This window comes from Typopeltis vanoorti, chromosome 1, assembly GCF_054136105.1.
Source record: "Typopeltis vanoorti isolate ZY-2024b chromosome 1, IOZ_Tvanoo_1.0, whole genome shotgun sequence".
NCBI classification, from domain to species: Eukaryota; Metazoa; Arthropoda; class Arachnida; order Uropygi; family Thelyphonidae; genus Typopeltis; species Typopeltis vanoorti.
Window position 1 is genome coordinate 144,712,385 of NC_143549.1, and position 25,225 is coordinate 144,737,609.

At 34.2% G+C, this 25,225-nt stretch overlaps 1 protein-coding gene across 1 annotated transcript in view; it reads right to left on the reverse strand.

The window, feature by feature from the left end:
• Positions 1-1,026: 1,026 nt before the first annotated feature.
• Positions 1,027-25,225, reverse strand: part of LOC150110507 (uncharacterized) — a 163,967-nt gene continuing 139,768 nt past the window's right edge. The window contains exons 2-4 of the mRNA XM_090394302.1: positions 20,950-21,609; positions 15,115-15,299; positions 1,027-4,384 (exon numbers count right to left, since the gene is read on the reverse strand). Coding sequence (XP_090250428.1) covers positions 3,122-4,384; positions 15,115-15,299; positions 20,950-21,609 — 2,108 coding nt within the window. The 3' untranslated portion in view covers positions 1,027-3,121. The remainder of the gene's footprint in view (positions 4,385-15,114; positions 15,300-20,949; positions 21,610-25,225) is intronic.

The window sequence follows — 25,225 nt, forward strand, 5'->3', positions numbered from 1 at the left end:
GATTTTTGCAGCTGGACTTCCTTCTGCAGGACAGAAGACGGTCCACGTCATTCCATCCTCTGGCGTTTCTGGATCAAAATGAAAATATCAACTTTCATTACCGGTGGCAATTCTTTACAACACGTCACGATCTTGATGAAATGAATGGGTGAAATTTTGACACCATGCAACCCGCCCTCTCTCTCTCTCTCTCTCTCTCTCTCTCTCTCTCTCTCTCTCTCTCTCTCTCTCTCTCTCTGTTCGTATCAACATATGCGGCACAAAGCTCGAACAAATCTTTCTCGGGATTAATCTGGCACTTTCCTTACCGACACCAAGCTGTACACAGCGAGTAGCCTAGTGGTTATTTGAGTGTCATGGGCAACAATTTCCCTAGCTTTCACCGCATTTTCATTTGTCCGTGCAGAAACTGGCTGACCACATCCTCCAGGGACTCCCTTCCCTCTTAAAACGTTAAAAATCAACGGAACACCTATGCTCTACTCAGACAGTCATCGCCGTAAACTTTTTTTAGATCTTGGTACACTTCTGCAGAAGTTTTTCCTAATTTACAGTAAAATTTTTATCACAGCCCTTTGCTCCATAGCGCAACTTCTTACAAGCTCCACTTACACACTCTTACCTCAACGGTTGCCACACGAAAGCTGCTACGTCACCCGACTCGAAAGTTGTACCTGCGATTACAATACACTCTAACAGTCAAAACTATAAACACGTTTGTTACTTTTATTCAAAGGGTTGTCCTGTAAAAAATCAACCACATTACTTAACGGGCACACTATGTATTTCAGATTTCCTTTTGGCCAAAACTGTGGATTCGACATTCGACTTAACTGTTCTTGTTTGCAAGTTTCATCCTCCGTTTTAGAAATAGATAACCTTTTTAACTTTAGACATCTGAAAGAAAATGAGGAGAACAGGGTTTTATGCTGAATCACGACAGATATTGTTTTAGTAATATGCACATTTTGTTTAATGATGCGGCTTATAGAAATCTGAATTCATAATCAACAAGACATGGAGATATAAAGAGCAAGCAAAATTTTTATTTTGATCCATACCGTGCAAAGCGGTTCCATCTATACACAAATGGTAAGTACAAGTCACCATCTATAAACATTTCTTACCTGGACTTTCCATAAAAAATGTACAATGTGGATTATGCACAGAAAATTTAATTTTGTAAACAGTCGATATTGAAAATCTTTTATGCACATTTTTGGATTTTATGTTTAAAAATGATGGCTGTAATAAACAATGAAGTAATAGCTAACTAAACTATATTGTATAGACTGTATTGAATCTGAACGGGGCTATGTACTTCCTTGAGTTCTGTGATTACATATGTTATTTTAACTAGCTTCAATTTAGGTGTTCCGATAGCTTTAATTTTGTTTCAGATCGCTATGAGAATAAACGAAGTTTTTATTTTATTTTTATTTTTTAAGTAAATGTTAAGTTTAAAATTCTGGGTTTGTTTTATTTTTTTCTATTTCGACGAACATTTAGGCCAAAATAGTGAATTCGACGTTCGACTTAAGGTTCTCGTTTGCGAATTTAATCACTTTTTTTCTATAAATAATTTGTTTTTATCTTTTATGAAAAATTTCATGAACAACAAGTGTCATTTTATGTTTTGATTACATCTTTTCCGTGTAGGATAGCATCGCACAATAGCAGATATTAATTTTCATAAAAAATTTTAAACTTTTGGAACTCGCCAACCGAATATTAAAATATGATGGCGAGCTCACAAGAGGATATGATTCCGGTTCTCCAAATATATTCAAGTGATTTAAAGTATATACTGAGAAAGATAAGACGCGATATTTCTGACATGTATCCGCACATTATCGATGATTTTTTGTTCAAGTTATGACCTGTTCTGTTGCACATATTATCACTTGGAAGAATATTGAGCAAATATTTCAGGACATTTTATTGCTTCATCCTACTTGGGTAAAACACGGTGCAATTTTCTTTCATAAAAAAATCTCCAAAATTGTGTCTATGTTCCCTGTTTCGACTACGTTATAAAATGCGCGAATACCGTAAGGAGGAAATATTACGATGCCTATATGGACAACAGAAATCAATCTACAACCTTGGACTTTTTTGATAGATATTTGTATAATGTTATCAGTCGAGTTATCATACTGCATTTAGTATGTGTTCAATTTTTATTTCTGTTATCACTAGAAGTAATATACTGTAAATACTGTACACTAAGCTTAATAGTCTTACAAAAGGCTGATTATTATTTTTTATGTCGGTTCAAGGACTAATAATTTCTTTAACTAATAATTAGAGGTCATTAATTCTGGTCAGCTTAATAATTTTATTTGTCTTATTTTTTATGGGTAGGTTCAAAAAGGCCATTCAAATAAGAAAAAAAAAACTATATGACCTACTAATAATTTGTGAAGAAAAAAACAATAAAAACTACATTAGAATCAATTACTTCGTAATGTATTATTAAAAGTTTTGTTTTCTGTCTGTCCATTTAGAAATTTGTAGCCATTTTATAAATTCTGTAGCAAGAAATGCATGACAGTTATTTAGCTAATTTCAAGTATACAAATATTTCTTAATTTCTAAATTTTCAAGTATACAAATATTGATTTTCTGGTCTATTTTTAAATACGAGCTACAGTCATCGGTTGAATTAGAAATAAACCTGTCGTAGTAATAGATAATGGTACCATAAACACTAGTATGTATTTCAGTTTAGAAATTTCACTATTAAAATAAATGCTACAAAAATCACTAATTACTTTTAATTAAATTTAAAATAAATTCGAATTCAGTAGTAATTTTAATATACATAATAACTCCCGATGTACAGAAAATGGTACCATCCACTACTATTAGTGTAAAAATGAGGAAAGTCCAGGTATGTTTAAATTATTAGAAATCTAATTGTTGCTTACAATTCATCTACAATGAGAGTAGAAGAATGAAGCAACTTTTATTTATTTCCCAATGGCACACATGATTGGCACGTGACCTCGGTCGTCTTCTGCCATTGTTTGAACGTTCAACAAACAAAGTCAGTGACGACAGTATACGGTCCAATTTTTGCAGAACTTCTCTATTTGAGTCCCTCGAAACATGAGTTATTTCAAGGAGTGATAGTGATGGGGTTACTTGTAGAACTGGAAGAGGAGAATCCGCTATCATCTTTTGAAGCATCTTTACTGTTGGGAGAATCGGAGAAAAAGGCCGCTTTTGCCTCGGCCAGTTTCATCCTGTGACGTGTGGGATCGTTCAGTTCACTATAAACCGTACAGTTACCGGTACAGTCCACTATGTGGGAAGTTTTCACGTTATGTAAAGGGCTGCTCTCTGCACTACGGGTCCTTGGAGTATCGCTTGGAGAATGTTTCTGCAAGTCTTTTAAGCCGCCATGGGAAACGCTGGTTGTTATACTGGTGCGTGTGGTAACTGTGGGTCCACTATTTGTTTTCCGAAATGATGCGTTTCCACTGATAGAATGGTTCCATGTGGTTGCTAAAGTAGCTTTAACCATATTATTATTAGAATTTTTGTTGGTATCGTCAGGCACTTGTGTAGGTCTGGAATCGGTTTTCGGGTTGATGGTGACTTTAAAGTCGATAGAATTATCTATCGTTGGATTCCTATCAGAAGAGGGTTTAACAATAATATGGGGTTTGTTTTCTTCTTGTGCCTGCTGAACTTTAGGGATTGCTGCTGGTGTAGAAGGAGGAACACTAGCGACTTCTCTTACAGTAGGTCTTTGGGGTAAAACAGATGAAGTCCTCTTTACAGGTTCTCCAACAGCCAATTTTTGGTCGGATAATGGAATTAAAGAGGAGCGCCAGTTAGTGCGAGGAATAGAGGTTACAGGAGACCGGTGATAAGTATTTAGAGAAGGGCTAGCTGGAGTCTTAACAAATGATTGGTGGGGAACAGGAGATAATGGATGAGGGCGGTAAGGAATGACAGTGCTTCTCGGTACACCTTGGAAATCATCTGTGGTAGTGAAAGCTGGTTGTGCATTTTTTGCTTCTCTTTTCAGCGTTTCTCTGTTGCTTATCCTTTCCACTCGTGTTCCACTTGATTCTCTCGATGATGATCGCGTTTTTGATCCCGGACTGATGCAGCTGCTTGGCTGGTGATGGTGCGAACTCCTGGATGATTTTTTTGAGGATGACGATGCTGAACGTCTGGTGCTGCCCTCTTGTGGCGTAGATGGGAGACATCGGCGAGGAAGACTTGCCGAGCGGGTGTGGTAAACAATGTCGCTGACCTCGTGGGTGATGCGACTTCGCCTATCTCCTCGAGGTGTGCCGCAGGGAGTTGAGTGCACGTGGACAGAATGCCGGTCACGACAGTGTGCTCGAGTGAGGCTATTTGACCGCACCTACGAAATAAACAAGAAAAAATAGTTCAAGTGAACATAGCGGGTGTTAAGTTAATAAGTTTTAAATTATTATTTTCTTACCAGTTATACTAGTTACGTTGTTTTTCAACGAATTCATCGTAACAATCGTCCTAGCACATCTGATGAGATGAAGGTTCGAAAGTTAATGGGCCTTGCAAAATTGGTGTGCTTTTTTTAGATGGATGTTAGATCAGGTCCAAATAAGAAGTAAAAATGCGATAAGATCAAGACAAAAATCAGCGAACATTTGTTTAGCGGATTCTATTTTCCCTTGTACATTGTTAAATAGCAAAACAGATACTTCTCGTAATTGAGGAGAGAAATCATTTGTTTGGTTTACCAAAGCGCAGGCGAATGGCTTGCTTGTCACTTCATGCCAATGATAAGTACATAAATTTGGAAATATTCATAAAGAATTTCAAATTGAATCTAATTTTGAAAAAAAAAAAAAAAAGAAGAACTCTACATCTGAGTTTAAATAAAATATTTGCAACTACAGAAGTGGTGAAGAAAAGAAAACTACCAGTAATATAAAACAACGATAGATATGCATATAATAAGAAACTGTTCACTCTTAAGTAAAATTGCAAATAATTGCAAATTAAAAAAAAAACTACGAATAAGAAAAGTGAGCTGTTATAAAAGGAAATAAGACAACTAGGCATTAAAAATAATGTTAGACCAGTCTGTGTTCTGAATGAGAAATAGTAACACTTGTAGTGTTTGAAAAGAGCAGGGCTCCGGATTATCGAACCCTTAGCTCACCAATCCATGTTATTAATACTAATGTATTATAGGCTAACAGCCTTTTGCATTTAGGATTCACATAAAAATAAATAAAAGAAAAAAACCAGTTGACAGCTGGAACACGTTGACATTCCTCCTTCGGTTCCAGTCCAATATGAACAATCCAAGTGATCGTGTTGTCGTCACCCTCTTCCAGCCTCCACGCCCGTTCGAGGAATTCAGATGAGAACTTTGGGACGATAAGAACTAATTCTATAATTTCGTCAATTAGGCCTCTTAGGAGTAATTAGGCCTCTCTATTGAAACTAGAGAGGCCTAATTACTCCTAAGTCTGGTTTTATAGGACGGAACATTATATACATAAATTTCCCAGAATTTAGCAAGAGGTTAATTAGTAAGATCTAAATCATTTTTATATCGTTGTATTGGAAACTGTTGTTTCCAATGATTTTCACCATTGGAAACAAGAGTCATGTGAATGGCGAACTTCATTATTGGAGTGATGTATTGCGGCAGGTAGCTTCCTTCACCCATTCTGCAAATGTAAATTCAACCCAGAATTTTATTGAAAAATGTTAGCGGGTCTCTCTGTCTTTGCCCTAGAGAATTATAAAACTATGGACTAAGTAATCATCAATTCTGTTTCATTGTTTCAGAATCCATAATCGATAATGTGTGGAACGACTGATGACAAAGAGTGTTATCGGTTATGGATTCTGAAACAATGAAACAGAATCGATGCAATAAGATCATACTTGGGGATTGAGAGTTTCTGATGAGTGTGATAGCAGGAAGAAGAATGTATAAAATATGTTGTATCACAGATATATTTTACTTTAAGTTTTAAAAATAAAATAATAGCTTTGCTTATTATAAAACAATCCATGAATACATGAAAGGGCATGGAATCAGTTGTCGATGTTGTCTATGCACAATGCTTTTAATATGATCCTTTTAAAAAAATTAATTAAGCATCACTGGATGAGTATTTAATTATTCATTGATTCATGAATTTTCGAGTCCGGACCTATACATTTGTATTCAACTAATAAAGTTCAAAAAATAGGTATTAGCAGACAAAACCGTATATTCTAATATATAAATATAATAATAATAATAATAATAATAATAATAATAATAATAATAATAATAATAATACATTTATGTGAGACATACTTCGCTTCTCCAACATCTATCTTAAATACTACATTAAATCAACTAAAATCATTCAAAAAATAAAACCGACGTCCATTTAAGGAAATCTTAAGACATTATGGTAATTGCTTGATTTGTGATACGGTAATTGTGTTGATTCATAGTGGCATATGAATCAACACGAAAATAACTCAGTAATTTCTCAGAATGATGTTGAATATTTTAAAAATTTTAAAATATTCAAATAATATTTTTCGCTGTTTATGAAACTTGAATTAATGGATGTCTGTTGAATTTTATGAAGGGTCGTAACAGTTTGTGGCAGACCGAGGAGGTCCTCAAATCCAGAAATAATCTGAAAATAGTCTTAGGTAACTTATTGAAGAGCTCTTTTGTAAGGATTATGAATTATTTTTTGCATTTTCTTTTTAATGATTGCATGTATACTTGATGATTATATACTTGAACTGAAAACTCCATTAGAACAGCGAATGCACTTGTAGACAGTCCTGTTATCATCCGTAGATTTGATCAGACATTTTGAAGAGTATAGATATACATATCTATAGACTTAACAGGATCTTTTTTTTAGTGTTTTTTTTTTTACATTGTTAGCAATTACAACAAACTACGTAATGCCCAACATTCTGTGAAATTCTACAAGTTCACTCTTGCTGGCCGCTGTTAATAACTGTTTATTTTATTCTGGTGTCTTCTTTGTGTATCTGCGAATCACCTCAATGACTGTATTTTGTGTAAATGCTAAACATCATGGAAATTTCTGCTTTATTTTCAACGTTTTAAGTTTAAAAAACAATGAAAAGAAATTCCTCTCACTGGATAAACTACTTGCAAAATACAATATTTAGGCTGAATGAGCAGCTCACTCTTCGTGAATGAGCAGGCACATTTTCATGGCTAATTGCTATTCAGTAAAATGGAAATGAAACCTGATGAGCTAACTGAGAATGGACATAATTTGTTGCGCTTTTTTTTTATCTTTCCATAGAGCATAATATTATTTTCAACTACTTTCATTTTACCTTGTCTATGATTTTCGGTTACCATCTTACGGATTTTTAAATAAAGCTTGATGCACCTTTCTTTTGATTCTCAGAGGCAAAATGTGATGTCCAAAAATCGGAAACGTGCTTTCGATTATGATAATGAATGATGAAGCCATATTAGATGGATCTTATCTATACCAGAAATAACTTCCTAAGCTATGTAAATCAGCATCCCATCATTGGTCAGAGTGGTTAACAAAATAATAGTTATTTTTGTTACAAATGCACAAGATCTCGTAGTATTGTAGCATCTGCTAATTTGGGACATAATACTAGTTGAAGGCGAGTTTTTCGATGCTGACGAATATTTAAAAAAAATCTTAGATTATATAGGATAACAAATTTCAGAGTAAAGTTTGCATCTGAAGTGAACCACAGGCGATTTGAACTTAATTCAATGATTTGTACCGTCATTACTTTGTAATGTTTTTATTTTGATGTACGACAAATAAAAACTCCCTCATCATTTCACATATTTTGTGACCGAGGAAAAAATAAATTGTCTACTCCAAATTCTATTTTGGTAAAATTAGTGTCATAATTAGTGAAATATTTAATTCATTTTAATTTAATTTTAAGTCTTATTTTACAATGTAATTATATATGTTCTATGGAGCTATTCAATAATGATTTATAACATGAAATTGAAAATATGTTTCGAAATATAAATATTCATACGCGTTCTCATTAATCTTGAATTCATAACAAAACTGCCACAGCGTTTATAAAGAAGAAAGGAAACAGAAGAAAGCGAAATAGTCAAAATTTTCCTCAGGCCATCCAGTTCCTAAAATATCTGAAACGAGCATAATTTCAATGTTCTCTCTCTCTCTCTCTCCATGTTTTGTTTATTATCATACCCTGATTGGTTGTTTTATAGGAAAACCTATTTAAATCATGACTTTGCCTAAGCAGATGTGCATGATTCTGTTTTGTGATAATCAGAAGGGCGTTATGAAAAGAAAAAAAAAAAAAGAAAGAAAGAAAAATGCGGCAGCAAACCAAGAGTGATAGTACGAAGACAAAGCGTGAATAAGGGCAGTTAGAAATTTATTTAAAGATGATTTTTAAATTAGGAATATCGCCTTCTGTTTCCAATCGTTTAGATTATCAGCTTTAAAATAATAAAATTTATTATATTTTTTTTTAAACATACCAGATATGTCAGTGTTAGAAATAAGAATGAATTCCTAATATTCCCTATTTCTATTAATTGACAATCTCGGTTTGCTAATTTTAGCCTTAGTGCGATTAAAATTTTGGGACAAAAACATTCGTTATTTTCAAATTCCCATAACATTTGTCTCGCTCTAGTTTTATGAATTATAAGATTTCGCTCTTAAACAAATAAGAACATCTTATGCATTCACTATGAGAAAAATTTAGGTATAATCTATTATAATGGTAATAAAATTTCGTAAAACAGTTTGTGTAAATGCAGTATAACTGCAGTTCGTGATTAAAAAACGCGCTGTTAAACCAAAAATGAAAATATTTCCATAAATTTTAGTAAAGGTCCAGAATGCTGGACTTGATCACCTAATTAGATTTATCTGTCCATATATACATAACAATAACAGGCTCTCTCTTTAACTGGGTACAAGAGAGAGCCTGTTATTGTTATGCGTGCATGGACAGATTAATTCTGATGAGGTGATGACAATATGCGCAGTTATAAATCTAATTGCCGATTATTACTGGAATAGATAAATGCTTATATTGTTGCAATACGTACCTAAAATGACTTAACTTATTTTTATGAAAAAACGAAAAGAAAAAAAGTTGAGTACAATGACCCATTGAAAGGACGTTATGTTCTGGAAGGAATGATTATAAAGAAGCGTTCAAAAGTGGAACACGGATAGTCACAAAGAACATCGAATAATAGAACAGGAAAGCCTTCCTGTCATTTCTTTCAGTTCTTAACGATATAATGCCATTTGCCACACCGTAGATCTAAAGTAGCAATTTCCAGTTCTATTTGAGTCTCCACGAGCAAGCACAGTAACCCCTTTCTCAATTTCTTCTTTACTGATGTGCTAAACCCATAAGAGTCAAGTAAATAATCATTTCATAGGTGCTGCAAGTAATCCATCACCAGCTTCAGTAATATATGCATTATGTAACCCAATGCATTATGCTAGCATATAATCCATGTTATAAAATATATATTTTGGTATAATTTATCGGATTAGTAGGAAAACTTACTAAACCCTGTTATAATCGTCTCAGATAACCTGACTGATTTATTCCCCTTTAAAGTCAATTATTCTTTCACAGTCGTATCGACTATCCCTTTTTAGGAATTAAAATTGTGTTCGATTTATTTATTTATTTTTCTTTGAAAGAATTTAAGTTTTATAAAAGTCAAGACAACAATAGCTTCATTTTTATCAGTCCTGTAGGCTTCAGTTTCTATTTCTTCCAGTTGCTCTTATAATGCGTCGATTGACTGATTTAAATAAGGTTCGCATATTTGTGGTAATAAATAAAACATTTAAATGTATTGAGAATCAACTTAATGTTGGACTCCATGCTATCTCTCAACGTATGCTAGCAGCACTGCGTTACGTCAATAGATATATTAACAATGAAACCTGCATTGCTACCTATAGAGAATCTGTGATTTCCATGGAAACAGAAATATGCATAAAAGTATTATATGAAGCCTATCTTATCAACCAAACTAAACTCGTTTTATATATAGAAATATTAATATTTAGAAGTGAAGCTATATTTTAGTGCACAGCTTTACAGCAATGATGCGAATCATATCGTCCAACAGCATAAACAATGAAGTAAATTACTTAATTTATTAGTAGTCTGGAACTCAAAGATAATCTATCGTTGCCATGGAAACAGTATTTCGAAGAGATGTGCTAAATGCAGTGGATGAAAAAATGATGGTGGTTATATATTTTTACTATAAATTACTAATGATTTTAGAAATATTACATAGTTAAATAAATACATATGCGTCTTTATTAAGATATATCGTTTTTATACGAAATTAATTTAATTATTTGTACTTGTAATGCGATCTTAATATAGTTTTTAACTGAGATTGGCGGATCGCAGTCTGTGCCGAGTGCATTTAATGTGTTGAAATGTGAAGATTAATAAAACATGTCTTTTGCAAGGCAAATATTTCATGAAAGGTTTCTCTGTGAACGACCGTCTCTTTTACTTATTATCAACGGATTTCTAGCTTGAGAGAGAAAAAATAAATAAAAATAAAATAAAAACCAAAACAGAAGTTACGTGGTATGTATCGTGAGAATATCGCACAATTCTAGATCTTCAGAATGCAATTTTCCGGGAAGTGACCACCATAAAAGATAAGATGAATGCTGCTATTGCCGTAATGTCTGTTATTACACGGATGCAATGAATTTTATATGATGGTTGTGAAGTTGAGGGAGGGGGGCGTATATTGCGGGATGAACTGGCATCAGGTCATCATAGGTTAAAAGTTAATATCTTTGGGTCATGTTGGCAATCTGGTCAGTGTACGAAAGAGAAAACATGAATAATGCAATGATTATATCTTCATGGGTGTTATTGAAGATTTCGACGTTAATAACTCCATTTCCACTGGAATTTCGTCAGTTGCTATGGGTGGGATTCATGATAAAGTGATTACATTCGTAAATCTTTAAGAAATAACTTTAAGGAAGATCTGTAAGGAAAACATGCTGATATAATATTTAATCAAGTACTTAATAGCATAATGATAAACTAATATTATTATAATAATAATACTTAGCGAAATTCGACAACTTTCAGATATTTTTATTAATGTATTTCTCTTCTAAAAGAGTGTGGTTTGTTCAGAAAATATCCTCTCCCCCTTCCTACCCGCCAGACAAAAAAAAGTAGTGCAATGGGTTTTGTTCAATATGTAGACAAGACACATTTGGGGGTTTTCACTGACAGCGTGCAATTCAAACAGCTTTGACGCATTGATTATCACCTCTACTCAGTATCGTAGTCTAGTAAGAGTGTGCACATCGAAGTTGAGGCGCGTCATCTTGGGACAGCCGTCTCGCATAACGAGGATCAATATCTTTTGTTCTCCCGTCACGTACAAAACTACGTCTGATGTTAGCAACGTCTTAGTTAAAGCAAGAATAAACAAAGATAAATCCGACTCGACTCATAACACTATGCGAGGTGTATGTGGGAAACAAGGAGGTGTGTGTGTGTGTACGAGTGTGACATGTGATTACCGATTCCTTTTACACCCGAAACCAGATCTGACAGCTGCCCTACTTTGGGGGAAGTGATGAACCATACTTTAATCTAGGATGGTGTAGCACGTGGGAAAAATGAAGCAGAGGGATGGAAGCGAAGTTCTCACGATCTTCTTTCTAGACACGTCGCTCACGAAACTGTCTGAGAAACGCGTGGGAAATCTGGGTGGTCTCAATTGCGTTTATTTTCAATCTTAAAACAAGAAAATATTAGGCTCTGTGGAGAAATAACCGAAAACGGAAAAACAGTTTCCTTGCTAAAAATGCCTGGGGATTTTAAAATCTACGCAGCGATCCAGGTAATGTGGAAATATTCAGGCTGTAGATTTAAAGATTATGTTGTTCTCCTAAACTATGCAATTTCCTAAATCCGAAGAAAAACAAATCTATATTAGTTTAAATCATCTGGGTACAACGTGTCAACTGCAAATTGGGTAAAGATGAAGACGAAATAAGTACGCACAGAAAAAGATAAAAATCAGGGGGGATGATAGCGAGAAAGGTAAAATACAGACAATGGACTAGGCATTACTAACCCTACAACAACAAGTTTTTTAGATAAATCTTTCATGGTCTGTTTTTTTTTTTTTTTGTACTTCTGGGGTAGAATTACACGCAGAAAACAATATTTCTTTACTTTTTTTTGCTTACTACGTTGCATAAAAATATCTATTCAACAACTATTTAACATTTGTTGTTCAACATTTTAAAAACCTAAAAAAATTTTTTCAACCTAAAAAAAAAAAAAACATGCATTTCCTTATATTATCCACAGCGCCATCTTCAGGGTCCTATTTACAGTAAAACAAAGATATTATTCATAATAATAAACGAATATTCTCCTGTTTGGGGTTACTTAAATTTTGGACCCGGATCTGATTCATATTACAAGAAAAGAACTTGGTCGCATACAAATATATTTGCATATTTGTATGCGGCTTCTTTTAATGAAAATGTTCATAATTTTTTTATTTCTTGTTATTCCAAAGATCATCTCTTATGACACCGTTTAGTTGACCACTATTGCTACTGAACGACTGCCTTCAGCAATTCCTGATTGTAACGTTCAAAATAATCCGTATCTAGTTCAGCAGCTTCTACAACAGAGGAGAACTGGTTGACTGTCGTAACCATCTTGTCGCCATCTCAATTAATATTTCCTTCGGCGAATATAAACAATAAAAATATGAAACGGAGCAAGTTACAATAACACGATATTCGACAACTTCAGTTTTATTTGTTGTGTGCAAAGTTGCTTGCATTAATTTTTCCATTTGGGTCAAAACTTTCTTGTCTGAAACAGAAAAACAAATCAAAATGTGGAATTGATTCGCACACTTTGATAGACTGAAGTTTGCCGAGTAAAGCAAATAATAAATACATTTATATGCTGAAATGCAAACTTTGGAAATTTAGACATTATAACTAAATGCCAAATGATAAAATAGTGGAACTACTGATGGAGCAGATAAAGGTGAAAATTTTCGTGAGTATATTTGCAGATTTCTCAATGGGGTTGATAGATAATTGATTGGAGTTGGTTAGGATTTCAGTGGCTAAGAAGCCATTGTGCTTGTATTATGTTAGTTAATTGGATATATTTTCTTACTGATTTGCAGGATACAAAAAAAAAAACTGTTTCTTTATTAAGGAAAACCTTTTCACCTTCGTATACGACAAGCGAATTTACCTTCATGAGATCTTACAAAGACTTACAGGCGAGATTCGAACCTAGGTCTCTCTGAATGAAGTAGAAGATTTCAAGTCATTTGTTAACTGAAGTTACTGAGTTACTATTTTTTTCAAGGATATGCAAGAAATATTTTCCAGTTATTAGTGTAGGCGACTGAGCAGATGAAAATATTGATGATGAAGTTCATCCATTGCGAGCCACCCTTTTTACAAAGTGTGCTACAAGATTTCAACCATATGGTGGGAATGGTGTTCTCAAAAAAGATGTGTCTTCACTCAGAAGGAATATCTTAGCTTAATAAGGAGATTTAAAGTGGAAGAAAAAACCCTGTAATCCAAAGTAGGATTTCTGGCAACTTACCTAACATCATTGGCTTTTCTCCCTCTCTCTCTCTCTCGCACACACACACGTTTCTTCAATCTTTCGTGGTTAGGACTGCTGCTAAAATATGAATTCTGAAACAAACCAACTGCACAAGAAAGCCAGACCTTAAATGTCCAGCTGTAACTGTCGGTGATGTAGGCCTTACGCTTGCGAACATTTTGAGGATCTACCGTTCACATTTAACACGTAAACATCTTTTTTAAAACGAATCAGATTTAAAAGAAACATAGCGGAAACTGTTAACTTTCGAGCTTCTAATTTTCAAATAGAAGCATATTGAAACACAAATTTTATAATTCTTTAGACCATTCTTTTTTCCCTATAAAGCACAAAGGTAAATCCTTGAAAATATAATTAATTAAGGAATCGTGATCAACAACAAGAAACCAAAGGGAAGGAGGTCGCAATAGCAAAAGATATTTAGCTAGAGATATTGCAGATCCTCATTTATGACAAACATCAAAGATTTGAGGCATTAAAGGAAGAGGAAATTGTATCCGTTCAGACGGGGATATGTACGCGCGCCAAATAGAAGGCCTAAAGACGTTGTTCTGTGAAAAGAAGCAGACCTAATTCTCAGAACGGGGTAGGGGCAGGTGAACCAGACCGGGCAGGAATTTAGCCACAGGTCACCGATCCGATGTGTCCTCCGGCTTTTCAACGATATATTGACTTTATATAAGCTGATTCTATAAGGTTTTCGGTAAAAAGAAACACCGGCATTCAGAAGATGAGCTTAGGTTGCTTTTGTTCTGCTTGACGGTACTGTCACGCATTACCAGGGAACTCGAGGTCAATTCAAAGCAATAATGCGAGAGGTCCGAATGAGTTTAGGAAGAAACGTGACTCTGTTTCAAATCCTGCTGGTTGTTTGTTCTCAAGAGGTCATGTCTGATTGTTCGAAGATCAACGGGTGAAATACTTCGTTTCGACAACTTTTGTACAGCATAGGTGTAAGTGTGCAGTATGTATTGTGACTGGATTTAAATGATGCTTCAATCCCATTCAATTTATGGCTTGAAAAATTGGCCATTTTTGAATGTCCATCACAAGGCAGAACAATTCCCCGAGGAGCTGCAGTAGGCTTAGCGAAGATTGTATTATGGAATTGTTAAATGCATATAACTTGTTGAAAATGCGAAAACAAATATAATATAATATATATCATCACTGGTTTATTTCATTTGTTCAATGATCTAAATAATTCATTTCGTTCCACTCAACAAATTCTTGTGACTTGATAAAATTTCAGTCAGTAGAATTTGGAGTCCGCTTCCCCTTACTTCTCTACATTTTCCAGTAGTGCCTTACTGGCTCACTAGCCGAGTTTCCATGTATTAGATTAAAGGGAAAGCAAAAACAGATAATTAAACAAGCAAATAAAAAACAGTTTACTAAAACAAATCTTACCTTTGAGCGAACTAAAACATCCCTTTCTAAAGTCTGAGTAGCCCTTGAATGATAATGAACGAGTGCAGGATTTGTCCACTCTGCTGGAGGATGCTGCGAGGAAAATGTGGCACATTTAGGTCCCTTACTTGACTTTTCCCCGCGATGTCGACGAAACAATTTGGCAAACACCGACAGTTTTTCTTCTAAAAATTGAAATATAAATAAAATTGAAATATAATCGTGATAAGGGATATGTGATAATATCAAGCATTTTAATTCATTTTGAAATAAATAAATAAATGTAACAATTATGAACATTTAAACAAACACTAAATTTTTATTTATATTTCCCATTCGCCATATTTCAAAGAAATATGGTGTGTCTGCTCTCCAGCCAAGAGGCTGGAGAGCGGATACTCCAACCACTCAGTCAACCAGGCCGGCAGTCATTGATGAGATCGTCATATATTACGTACAAAATGAAGATTACTGGCAATATCCTTGATGTTCGCGAAACTTCGAAGAATCATGAGAAGCAATTGAAATGAAGACTGCATTGAAATGCATATCATTTCCCTTACACTAACAGCTGTATGTCTATTTTTGTATTATTCGTACCCAGTGGCGGCTCGTGGCTTGAAATCGTGGGGGCGCTGCAACTTTCGAAATATACACACACACTGTAAGTACAGTGTATACGTGTTTGGATAAAATATCAAAATTATGGTAAAAATTAAAAAAATAAATAAACATGAAAAGATATTGTTTAAAATAAAATATATTCTTCTTGTTTTGTTTCATGAAAAAATATTGTTTATTATCGATAAAATTATACAATTTGGTATAATTCAAAATTACTTAAAAATAAAATCTATTATCATAACCCCAATAATGTTCTAAAATAAAAACTATAACAAATGTTATGTCTTTAATTGTAATGTCCAAATATTTAAAGAGACGGAGTAAACACGATTAGCACTACGAACACTCTACCACTGGCGCAAACTATATATAAACAACAGTGGAACTGCGCGACGGACAGTGCCGCATTACGCTAATAGCTCGCTATAACGTGCATCTGCTTGTGCGCGTAGCAATATGGCACTGTGGTAAACATAGTGCTGCTAGCGTCCTTCGCCCTCCCTAAGTTCTACAAGATGGATTTTTATTATTTTTTATACGAAATAAGAGAATTGTATAGGATTGTTGATGATGAAATTAAATATTACAAGCAAATATAAATGAATTAATAAATATATTTATATATCGAGAAATGGGGGTGCCGTAGTTCCGCAGTGCCTATGCACGAACCGCCCTTGTTCGTTCGTACCACCAATTTATAATCTACCGTGGCAGACATTTCTCCCCACTATTCAGACAGGGACCATCTATCGATAAACGGCATCTGGTGTAACATCTGGGACCACAGAAATCGCATCCAACAATTCGTTGTTCCGCTATCATGGTAAGGACGAACACGAGAGGGTCTCGAGAATGTATTTTCGCGTCACAGACTCCTATCATTGACGCAAATATAATCTCATATTTTTCCTACACCACATGTATTTCAAACATGAAATGTATTCGAATCTCTTAAATGTCGAGTTCAAAAATATCAAGTATATTCATAATGGTTTGAAGCAGCCTTCGTTTATAAAGCAATTCTTTGTCAGAGACCCGTTAATGAAAGAAGATGAAGCTTTCTCGAAAGTACTTTTTTACGACAGAAACTTGTAACTGTTTCGGCTCGTAAGTTCATTATTAAACTACTTGAAAGTGATGTTAAAATTATAACGTGCTATGATTGAAAGAAGGCGTACTGGGAACAAGATATCTTTATTTTTTCTTACTTATATTCCTCTAACATAATCAGCAATGATCTCGTGCAATTTTTTTCCAAACACTATAAAAATAAAAGATAATTATATTACTTTACATTTAAGTTTGTACATGGCATCGATTTCCTCACTAATCTCGTGAGGCAAAATCGTTAAGCGATAAAACAAGCTGAACTTGAAGTACGAGTTTTTGATAAGATCAGAAGTAATAAAAATTAAAATTACGTTGAAGAATAAATGAATATAAAATTTATAAAAGAAGGATATATATATATATATATATATATATATATATATCATAAAACCGGGAATAAAAATGAAACTAGCTTACCTGAATTTATGGGAATCGCAGTTTAATATCAACAGGAAAAGTACTGGTAAAGTTTGATTCTTATAAAGAAAACAAACAAGGACAAAGTGAAAAAGAAGACGATGCATCCACTTTTTAATTCCTGTGATATATACGACTAGTAAGGATTATAAAGAAATATATCATTTTATTCATTCCTCTCTCAAACTTCTGGATTTCAAGTAAGAAATCTTGCAATGTTCACGATTCTTCCAAATACTTCCGTGACGAAATTTGTAGGAATTTGAAGATTTCGAATTAATACTGTATGTTAGTTAGCTGGTGTCGTATGAGTTGATAAGGATTTACTCCATTTATTCCAACAAACAAACCGACTCAAAGACGCATGTATTACTGAAGACTACGGAGACAGAATTCACCATCTTATTATTATTATCAACGATTTCTTTATATATAAGAAAGCAATTTAAATAAACTCATATAAATAACTTTTACCTTTATGCACAAATACTTGTAACTCTTAAAAGACACAAGTAATTTGTACCCGTAGGTTTGGATAATGATCGTCGTCGTCCGGTAGCATCCTCTAGCAAGAGGGTTGCAGCAGATGAGCAGCTCTTCTCCATTTCTCTCTGTCTGTGACCTCCGTCGTTCTTAAACCAGTCCATTCCACGATGCCATTAAACCACTCTCTAGTTGGTCTTCCACGTCTTCTCTTTCCCCTCAACTTTCCCTTGTAATATAGTTCTTGTCAGGTGTCCCGAAGAACCTCTCGGAAGATGTCCTGCAAATCTGGTCTTTCTTTGCATAATATTCTTTAACAGTGTTCTTTCCATCCCAACTCGTCTTAAAACTTCTTGATTTGATATTCTTTCTGTATAGCTAATCTTTTCCATCTTTCTATAACACCACATTTCCAATGCATTAATTCTTTCCATATCTCTCTTTCTTAGTGTCCATGACTCACCTCCATAACTTGCAATACTCCAAACTGTTGCTTTAACTATTCCAATTCTAACGCCTATTTTAGTGTTCTTGTTTATTAAAATTCTCTTCATTTCCATAAATGCCGATTTAGTTTTGCCTATTCTATTTCTAATGTCCAACTCTGAATTTCCTTTCTCTGAGATCCAGCTACCTAAATATTGAAATCTTTCCACTTCTTCTAAAATCTTTCCTCCACATCTTATTTTTACATTATCTCCTATTTTTCTACCCATTATCATTATCTTGGTCTTTTTTGTGTTAATTCTTAGTCCATACTCTTTACAATAGTTTTCAATTCTTTGAATAATTTGTTGTAACCCATTTGCACTTTCTGCCATCACTACTACATCATCCGCATATCTTAAGTTATTAATGATTCTTCCGTTTATTTTTATTCCTTCTTCTACATCCTCAAGTGCCTCTCTAAACATTTGTTCACTATAAAAGTTAAAAAATAATGGTGATAACTTGCACCCTTGTCTGACTCCTCTCTCCACCGGGAATTCTCCTGTTTCCTCTCCATTTACACACACTGACGCTATTTGTGACCAATATAATCTCTTTAAAATTTCCAAATCATGAGTCAATATCAGTATTTTCTAGAATGTCAAAAAGCCTTTCATGTTTCACTGTATCAAATGCCTTTTCAAAATCTAGAAATCCCCAAAACAACTTTCCACCATGGTTTAGTGTTTTCTCCCCAATAATTCTTAGACAAGTTATAGCCTCTCTAGTTCCTCTGTTGGTTCTGAATCCAAACTGTTCCTCGTTCATTTCTTTTTCTATTTTATTCCTAATTCTCTCTAAAATTATTTGCACCAGAATTTTTGCTGTGTGAGTTATAAGACTTATCGTTCTAAAATTGTTACAGTCTAAAACTGTCACAGTCTGGATAATGATAAATTCTATAAATCAAAAATAGGTTAACAGACTCACTTACCAAAATATGGACAAAAAGAATAAAAACAGTAAGGCCTGATGAGAAATATCATCAAATAAAATTATTTATACTATTTGATAGAGGTGAAAGGGAGGAGGGTAGCTATTTGTCACCTTGCTAGTTTGGAGATGTAATTCATTTACTAATTAAGCATCTCTTCTATGAACACATAACTTAGAAAAAAAGAACCTAAACAAAGTAGAGTAATATACTTAGTATAAATAATGCATAATATTTTTGCTTGGTGGAATAATAGATTTAAGAAGAAAGGAATTGGCATCCTTGTTTTTTTAACCATGTTAATACAAACAAAATTTCGCAGGAAAATGACACTAATTTCTTGCGGTTGCTTGAAGTAACAAAAGTTTACTTCACCACAAATGTTCCGTCAGTCTTATTTGGTGAAGGGAAAGCGTTCGTTATATCTACAGGAAACGTGCTAGTGAAGTTTGGTTCTTTTACTTGGCTTTGAAATGAAGGATGTGATATTAATGTGCTATCGGAATATTAATGTGCCAGAGAGAACTCCCCGAAAACAATAGTATTATTTAATTTATATTTTATATAAAGGCTAACATTACAATCTCGTAAAAGCGCCACAGCAAAAGGAGTTCTTTAAAACTTACTTTAGATTTCGCACGAGAGAAGCTAATCACTCCAATTCCCTCCCCTCAAAAAGTGGGACGTTCCCCTCTTATGCTTGCCCATTACCTGACATGTTTTAGGATTCGTGTTGTTGGTAACACGTCGGAGGGTGGGTGAAAAAAATCCCGAAACTGATAATAGGAAAGCGAATCAGCAGAAGCCAACTGTAATATTGGTTGGGTTATTATTATTATTTTTTGAAACGTTAACTAAATCTAGAATTAGTTATAATAAGTTTTGAAAAGCTGATGATGTGATCACAGTTACTGTATGAACATGGCAGGTCTTCGCTCCATAGTAAAATGCCGGTATTCAGAGAGAGAGAGAGAGAGAGAGAGAGAGATGGTAAGCATCTAGTATATTAAATATCATGAAGAAACACTTCTGTGAAGTTCAGCTTTGTTCGTTCGTATGAACACATCGATGAGATGCATACACCTCTAAAAAGCGGATGCCAAATGTCTCACTACCATTTCAACTTTTAAGAGGTTTATCACCTTATCACTATTCCCTGAATCTCATATAACATTGAAAAGAAGGAGGTGTCGTGCATGGTTTTGTATACACTGTAATACTATGTTAACAATTAAAATATTTGCAAACTCTTTCAAATTCACTGTGACTCGACAATATATCAGTTTGCATTTTATAAAGACAGAATATTTTCTGGTTGCAAAGAGAGAGTATATCGCCTAAATTAATTCTGGTTTCGATATCCTCCCATTTTATCTGTGGAGCTACGAAGAAAGGGAAAACAGTTAAGCAGAAAATAAGTTAGAAGAAACAGAACGAATAATTCAAGAAATATCTGAATAAAACATTATAGGATATATTATATCACATTATATTAACACCTTATATGATTTTGTTACTAAATAATTAATGGTATCAAAAAAATAAATATATTCAAATATATCTAGTGATATAAATAATGAAATCAACTCATAAATAAATAAAAGCAAATTTATTCTTCTTTGTTCGGTTATTATTTCACATGTTTGTTACTAAAACTGGCTAGTAGGATGTCACTTTGTTAATGTTTGAATACAACATTTGAGCAAGCTCCTTATGACTGAAATTTACTTAACGTTCATAAAGAATGAATCTCTGTATTTAAAGCAGTGCATGCTTACTTTTGTGGTACTCCGGGTTATCGGTGTCACTTTTCGTCTCTCCTTCTTTTCCCGCTAATGGACTTCCTCCTCCCATTCTCAAGGAGCTGCTACGATTAAGACGGTCCTTCTCCTTGCCACGAAGAAGCTTCAAGGAATGACTCCTTTTCAGTTTTGATTCCTTTTGTCCTCCTCCACTGGATTGGTGTTTACGTGGGATGATGATTTTATCGGACGACGAGGAGGAAGACCAAACACTCATCAAGTCTTTTTGATCTGTCTGCACCGAGCGAGAGCAAACGGGCTCCCTGTCATCGTGCGAGAGCATGAAGCATGCTCCATGAAGCCGGATTATCGCTTCTTCGTTAGTCATCAGCATCTGACGTTCGGTAGGAGGAGGAAGGGCCGTCATTCTGTATGTTTCGGGAGTAACGACGGAGTATCCATGACCGGTATGATAGAGCTTTCGCTCCCGAATTAAACTGCCCAAAGTGCGGTAGAGTATCTGATCGTTGGGGACAACCATCTCGGGAAAGCTAGCGTGTAGACGGGAGGCGATGATGTCCATAGTTGCTATCATTCCTTCAGTGTTCAGTTCGTAGATGACCTTGCATAGAGCTTCGGATAATGGAGCGAACTGGGTTTGGGGCACCAAAATCATTTCTACAGACTCCACATCACCTACAAAATAAAAAAAAAAAGTGAAAACAGGCAAGAACAGAATTCAGATTCATATTTATAATCTGCTTTAAGTATTAATCAATATAGATTCATTCTAATCAAAGACTCGCTTAAAATGACAAAATAAGCGAAGAGTTCAAAAGGTAATGAATTTATTAGTTAGAGCAGAATTTAATTTCATTTTAGTCAGGCATAATAAATACTCAATTCTTGACTAGAGCAACAGCAAGTTGGGACCGACCAAAAGGAAGTAAGAGTGTATAATAAAGGTTTAAAAATCAGTACATTGACGAGATTACCTTTCAGTTCATTTCTATATGAGTTATTTTTCTTTATTACTTAGCTGATTTGATAAATTGAGGATTTTTGATTAATTATCTTTCGATTATGTATTTTAGGTATCTTTAGAGTAATTGTTGTTCGATTTTTTTCCCATGTGAACTGTTTGTTTTTCATTAAATTTTCTTTATAAGTATAAACGGCATTAGATAATGTCATTTGTATCATTTATACTTGCTTACGTCTCATAAATTATACTTTTTTTTCTCTTTTTCTTTTCTCTCTTCATGTTATTTATTATTTTAGTGCAATATGATAGGATTTTAAGTTATCGATACCTAATACTAGAGGAGGAAAAATCTTCTATATTAGTTCTCCTATGACTAATTTCATTGCGAGCAATGAAATTAGTCATAGGAGAAGGCACTTTTATGAAGGCACTTTGCGCTACTTTATGCGGATTTGACCTTTCTAAACTTGATATCCTTCACCAGAAAGAAAGCCATCAACTGTGACACTCGCAATCAAGTAGATCATTTGTTGAAGACCAACGTGATTTTCGAACTGGATGTCAGCCTGTCGATGAGTTGCTGTCTTGCAGTCACTTATAAGGCTAAGAAAAATGGGCCGATTTCTGAATATTTCCGCTCCCCAAACACAAATTGTCTGCGCTTTATAAGAGTGCCTAGTTAACTAGCCACTTTCATAAAAGTGCCTAGTTAACTAGAGCTAGGATTATGTGTCTGTGACGGAGTGCTGATACGAATGTCTGTTGCGAACCTCCTTTTACATTACCACGAAAAAATATTTGTTACTACTCAAAATATACATTCACAAGCCACTTTATATTCATTTGTACATGTCAGCCAGCAGAATGCACTTTCAAATTGGCTCGCATTTGTCAGAGCCTCTATTTTCTGAAGGACGGTAGTCTTCAAACTTATACAGCATATGGAAATCCTTGTCTCTAAATATTATTTCTATAGAATCATTCTATTCAGTACAACCAACATTAGTTCCTATTTTTAGATAGAAAAATGAATACAATATTTTAGAATTGTAATGCTTAATGTTTTTTTAAAAATAATCATAACAACAAGATAAAAAATAAAGATTATAATAATTTGAGGATGCAAATTTAGAGGGAATTAAAAAGTTCAACTGTTTGCGGTCAATGTGATTCGGAAATATTCCGGAGGACCTCAGTTTGCAGGCCTAGTTGGTCGAGTGGTTAACGTAATCACTCTGCATCCAGTCAGCGGGTTGAAATCCCACCTTAGGAATGGATGTTTATACTTGTCTTTAGTTGAGGGATGAACCACATCACTCAGTGTGAGATCACAGCCCAGCATTTTTCAGTTCTGAAGTGATTTGAAAAAGGTTTTCCATGTTTGGTCTCTAGAACACGTTATGCAAACACAGAAAAAAAAATACAAAATTGATTTAAAAAAAAAAAGAAGAAATTCTTAGCCCACCCACGATATTAAGACATAAGTTTACAGCTTTTCATGAGTGGGGAGACAAAAAATGTTTAGATATTTAAAAATCTTATTGCGATACGTTTTTTAATATTTATTTCTTTTTAGTAGTTAACTGTAAATTGATTGTTTTTGTTAACATATAATAAAAACGGCAAAAATTAGATTTTTTTTTCAAACTTTCGAAAATCTTCAGCGAACCAACACAGCTTGAATATTACTGTTCTATCAAATTTGCTGAATATGACCCCCCGATATTCTCTGAAAATATCACTCGTAGTCATTCTGATGTGATTACTTAAACTCCACCTGGTGGATCAAGCAAGAAGAAAACTAAGAAGCTCAGATTAAATATGGGAAATTATGACAAACCTTTTTCTATTATGAACATTGTGAATTTTCTATTTAAAAGCGAAAAGTCTATATTCTGACGGTCTCCATAATGGAAGCGAATGAAGATGATTTATCTGACATTTATATCAAACCATCCCTACTTAACACATTTCACTCTAGTCAAATATGCACATTGTTCAACCATCAACAAGCTCAGCCAACCACCCACCCATGAAGACATCACTTGTTCGGAGACTGTACGGTGACCTATCGTGCCAGTCCTTCTCTGCTGGAAGTCCGACTTCTCTCTTTTGTTATTGCACCTGTTCGATCTACTTATTTATGTATGTGCGCCCGGTTATTCATAACTTAAATACGAGTAACATACAGAGAACAGTATCACAGTATTGGTACTACTTTTTCGTTGTGAGTGCATGTTTTTATTTTTACTTATTTATTTTTGGAAATTATAATTATCGACAATGAAAACATTACCTATAACACAATAAGTAAATATGATAATACAAATTAGCATAACATTGAGAATGGGCACTAATGTTACTAAGTCCTGTTTCCAACGTTACTTGACCGTGTTACGAGTCTTACCAACTCAGAAAACAGGACAGAAAGGGCATAGTAATTGAGTGATTGAGCTAAGAAACATGTCAAGATGGTCAGCAAAGAGTCACTCCATTTGAGCGATTAAAACAATCATCTACGAATTTTACAAAAGTCCAGAAAGTGAGGTCAGTACATTCGTACTTCAACGCAAGCTCCGTGATCAAGGTCTGTATGGATGAGTTGCTGCTAACAAGCCGATGATTATGATATTTGATGGGTCATGTCATCTTCAGCAGTCTTTAGAACACTGTGTTCAAAACAATGGAAAGGCATTATGTAGAGTGGTGAATCTCTCTCTCTCTCTCTCTCTCTCTCTCTCTCTCTCACACACACACACACACACACACATATATACAGTAGTAGGAAATAAGAGCAATCAGCTCGTAAGGAAGTGGCTTTGAATGAACAGCTAAAAATAAGTTAAATAAGTTACGAAAAGTATTCAAAATCAGCTATAAAAAACACATGCAGAAGAAATACACATAAATTTGTGGGAAGTGGAATGGAAAATATTCTTGTTCTCGCAAAGTTACAATATGAAACTGTTTTTAACGATTTATTTGTTATCAATTTAGTTCCTTGACTACATTAAAACAAACGCAAGAATTTTACGAATAACGTACCTCAGATCTTATACAAGGAAGTGAAGTTCCTCTGATTTGGTAATCTAGTAACTTTTTATATTTATAAAGAACCGATTTCATTAAGTTAAAATATTAAAAGTCTAAAAAGTAAACCTTTGAATAAAATGGTATTAAAAGAATTATAGAATTCATAATAAAAAAGCACATTCAAAAGCAAAGACATCATACAAACTTAATAATATATAGAAATAACAATATAAAACAGACCTAAAGCACATTCATACTCTCCAGCATGAAGTTTGGTATTTTTTCATTCAAGTT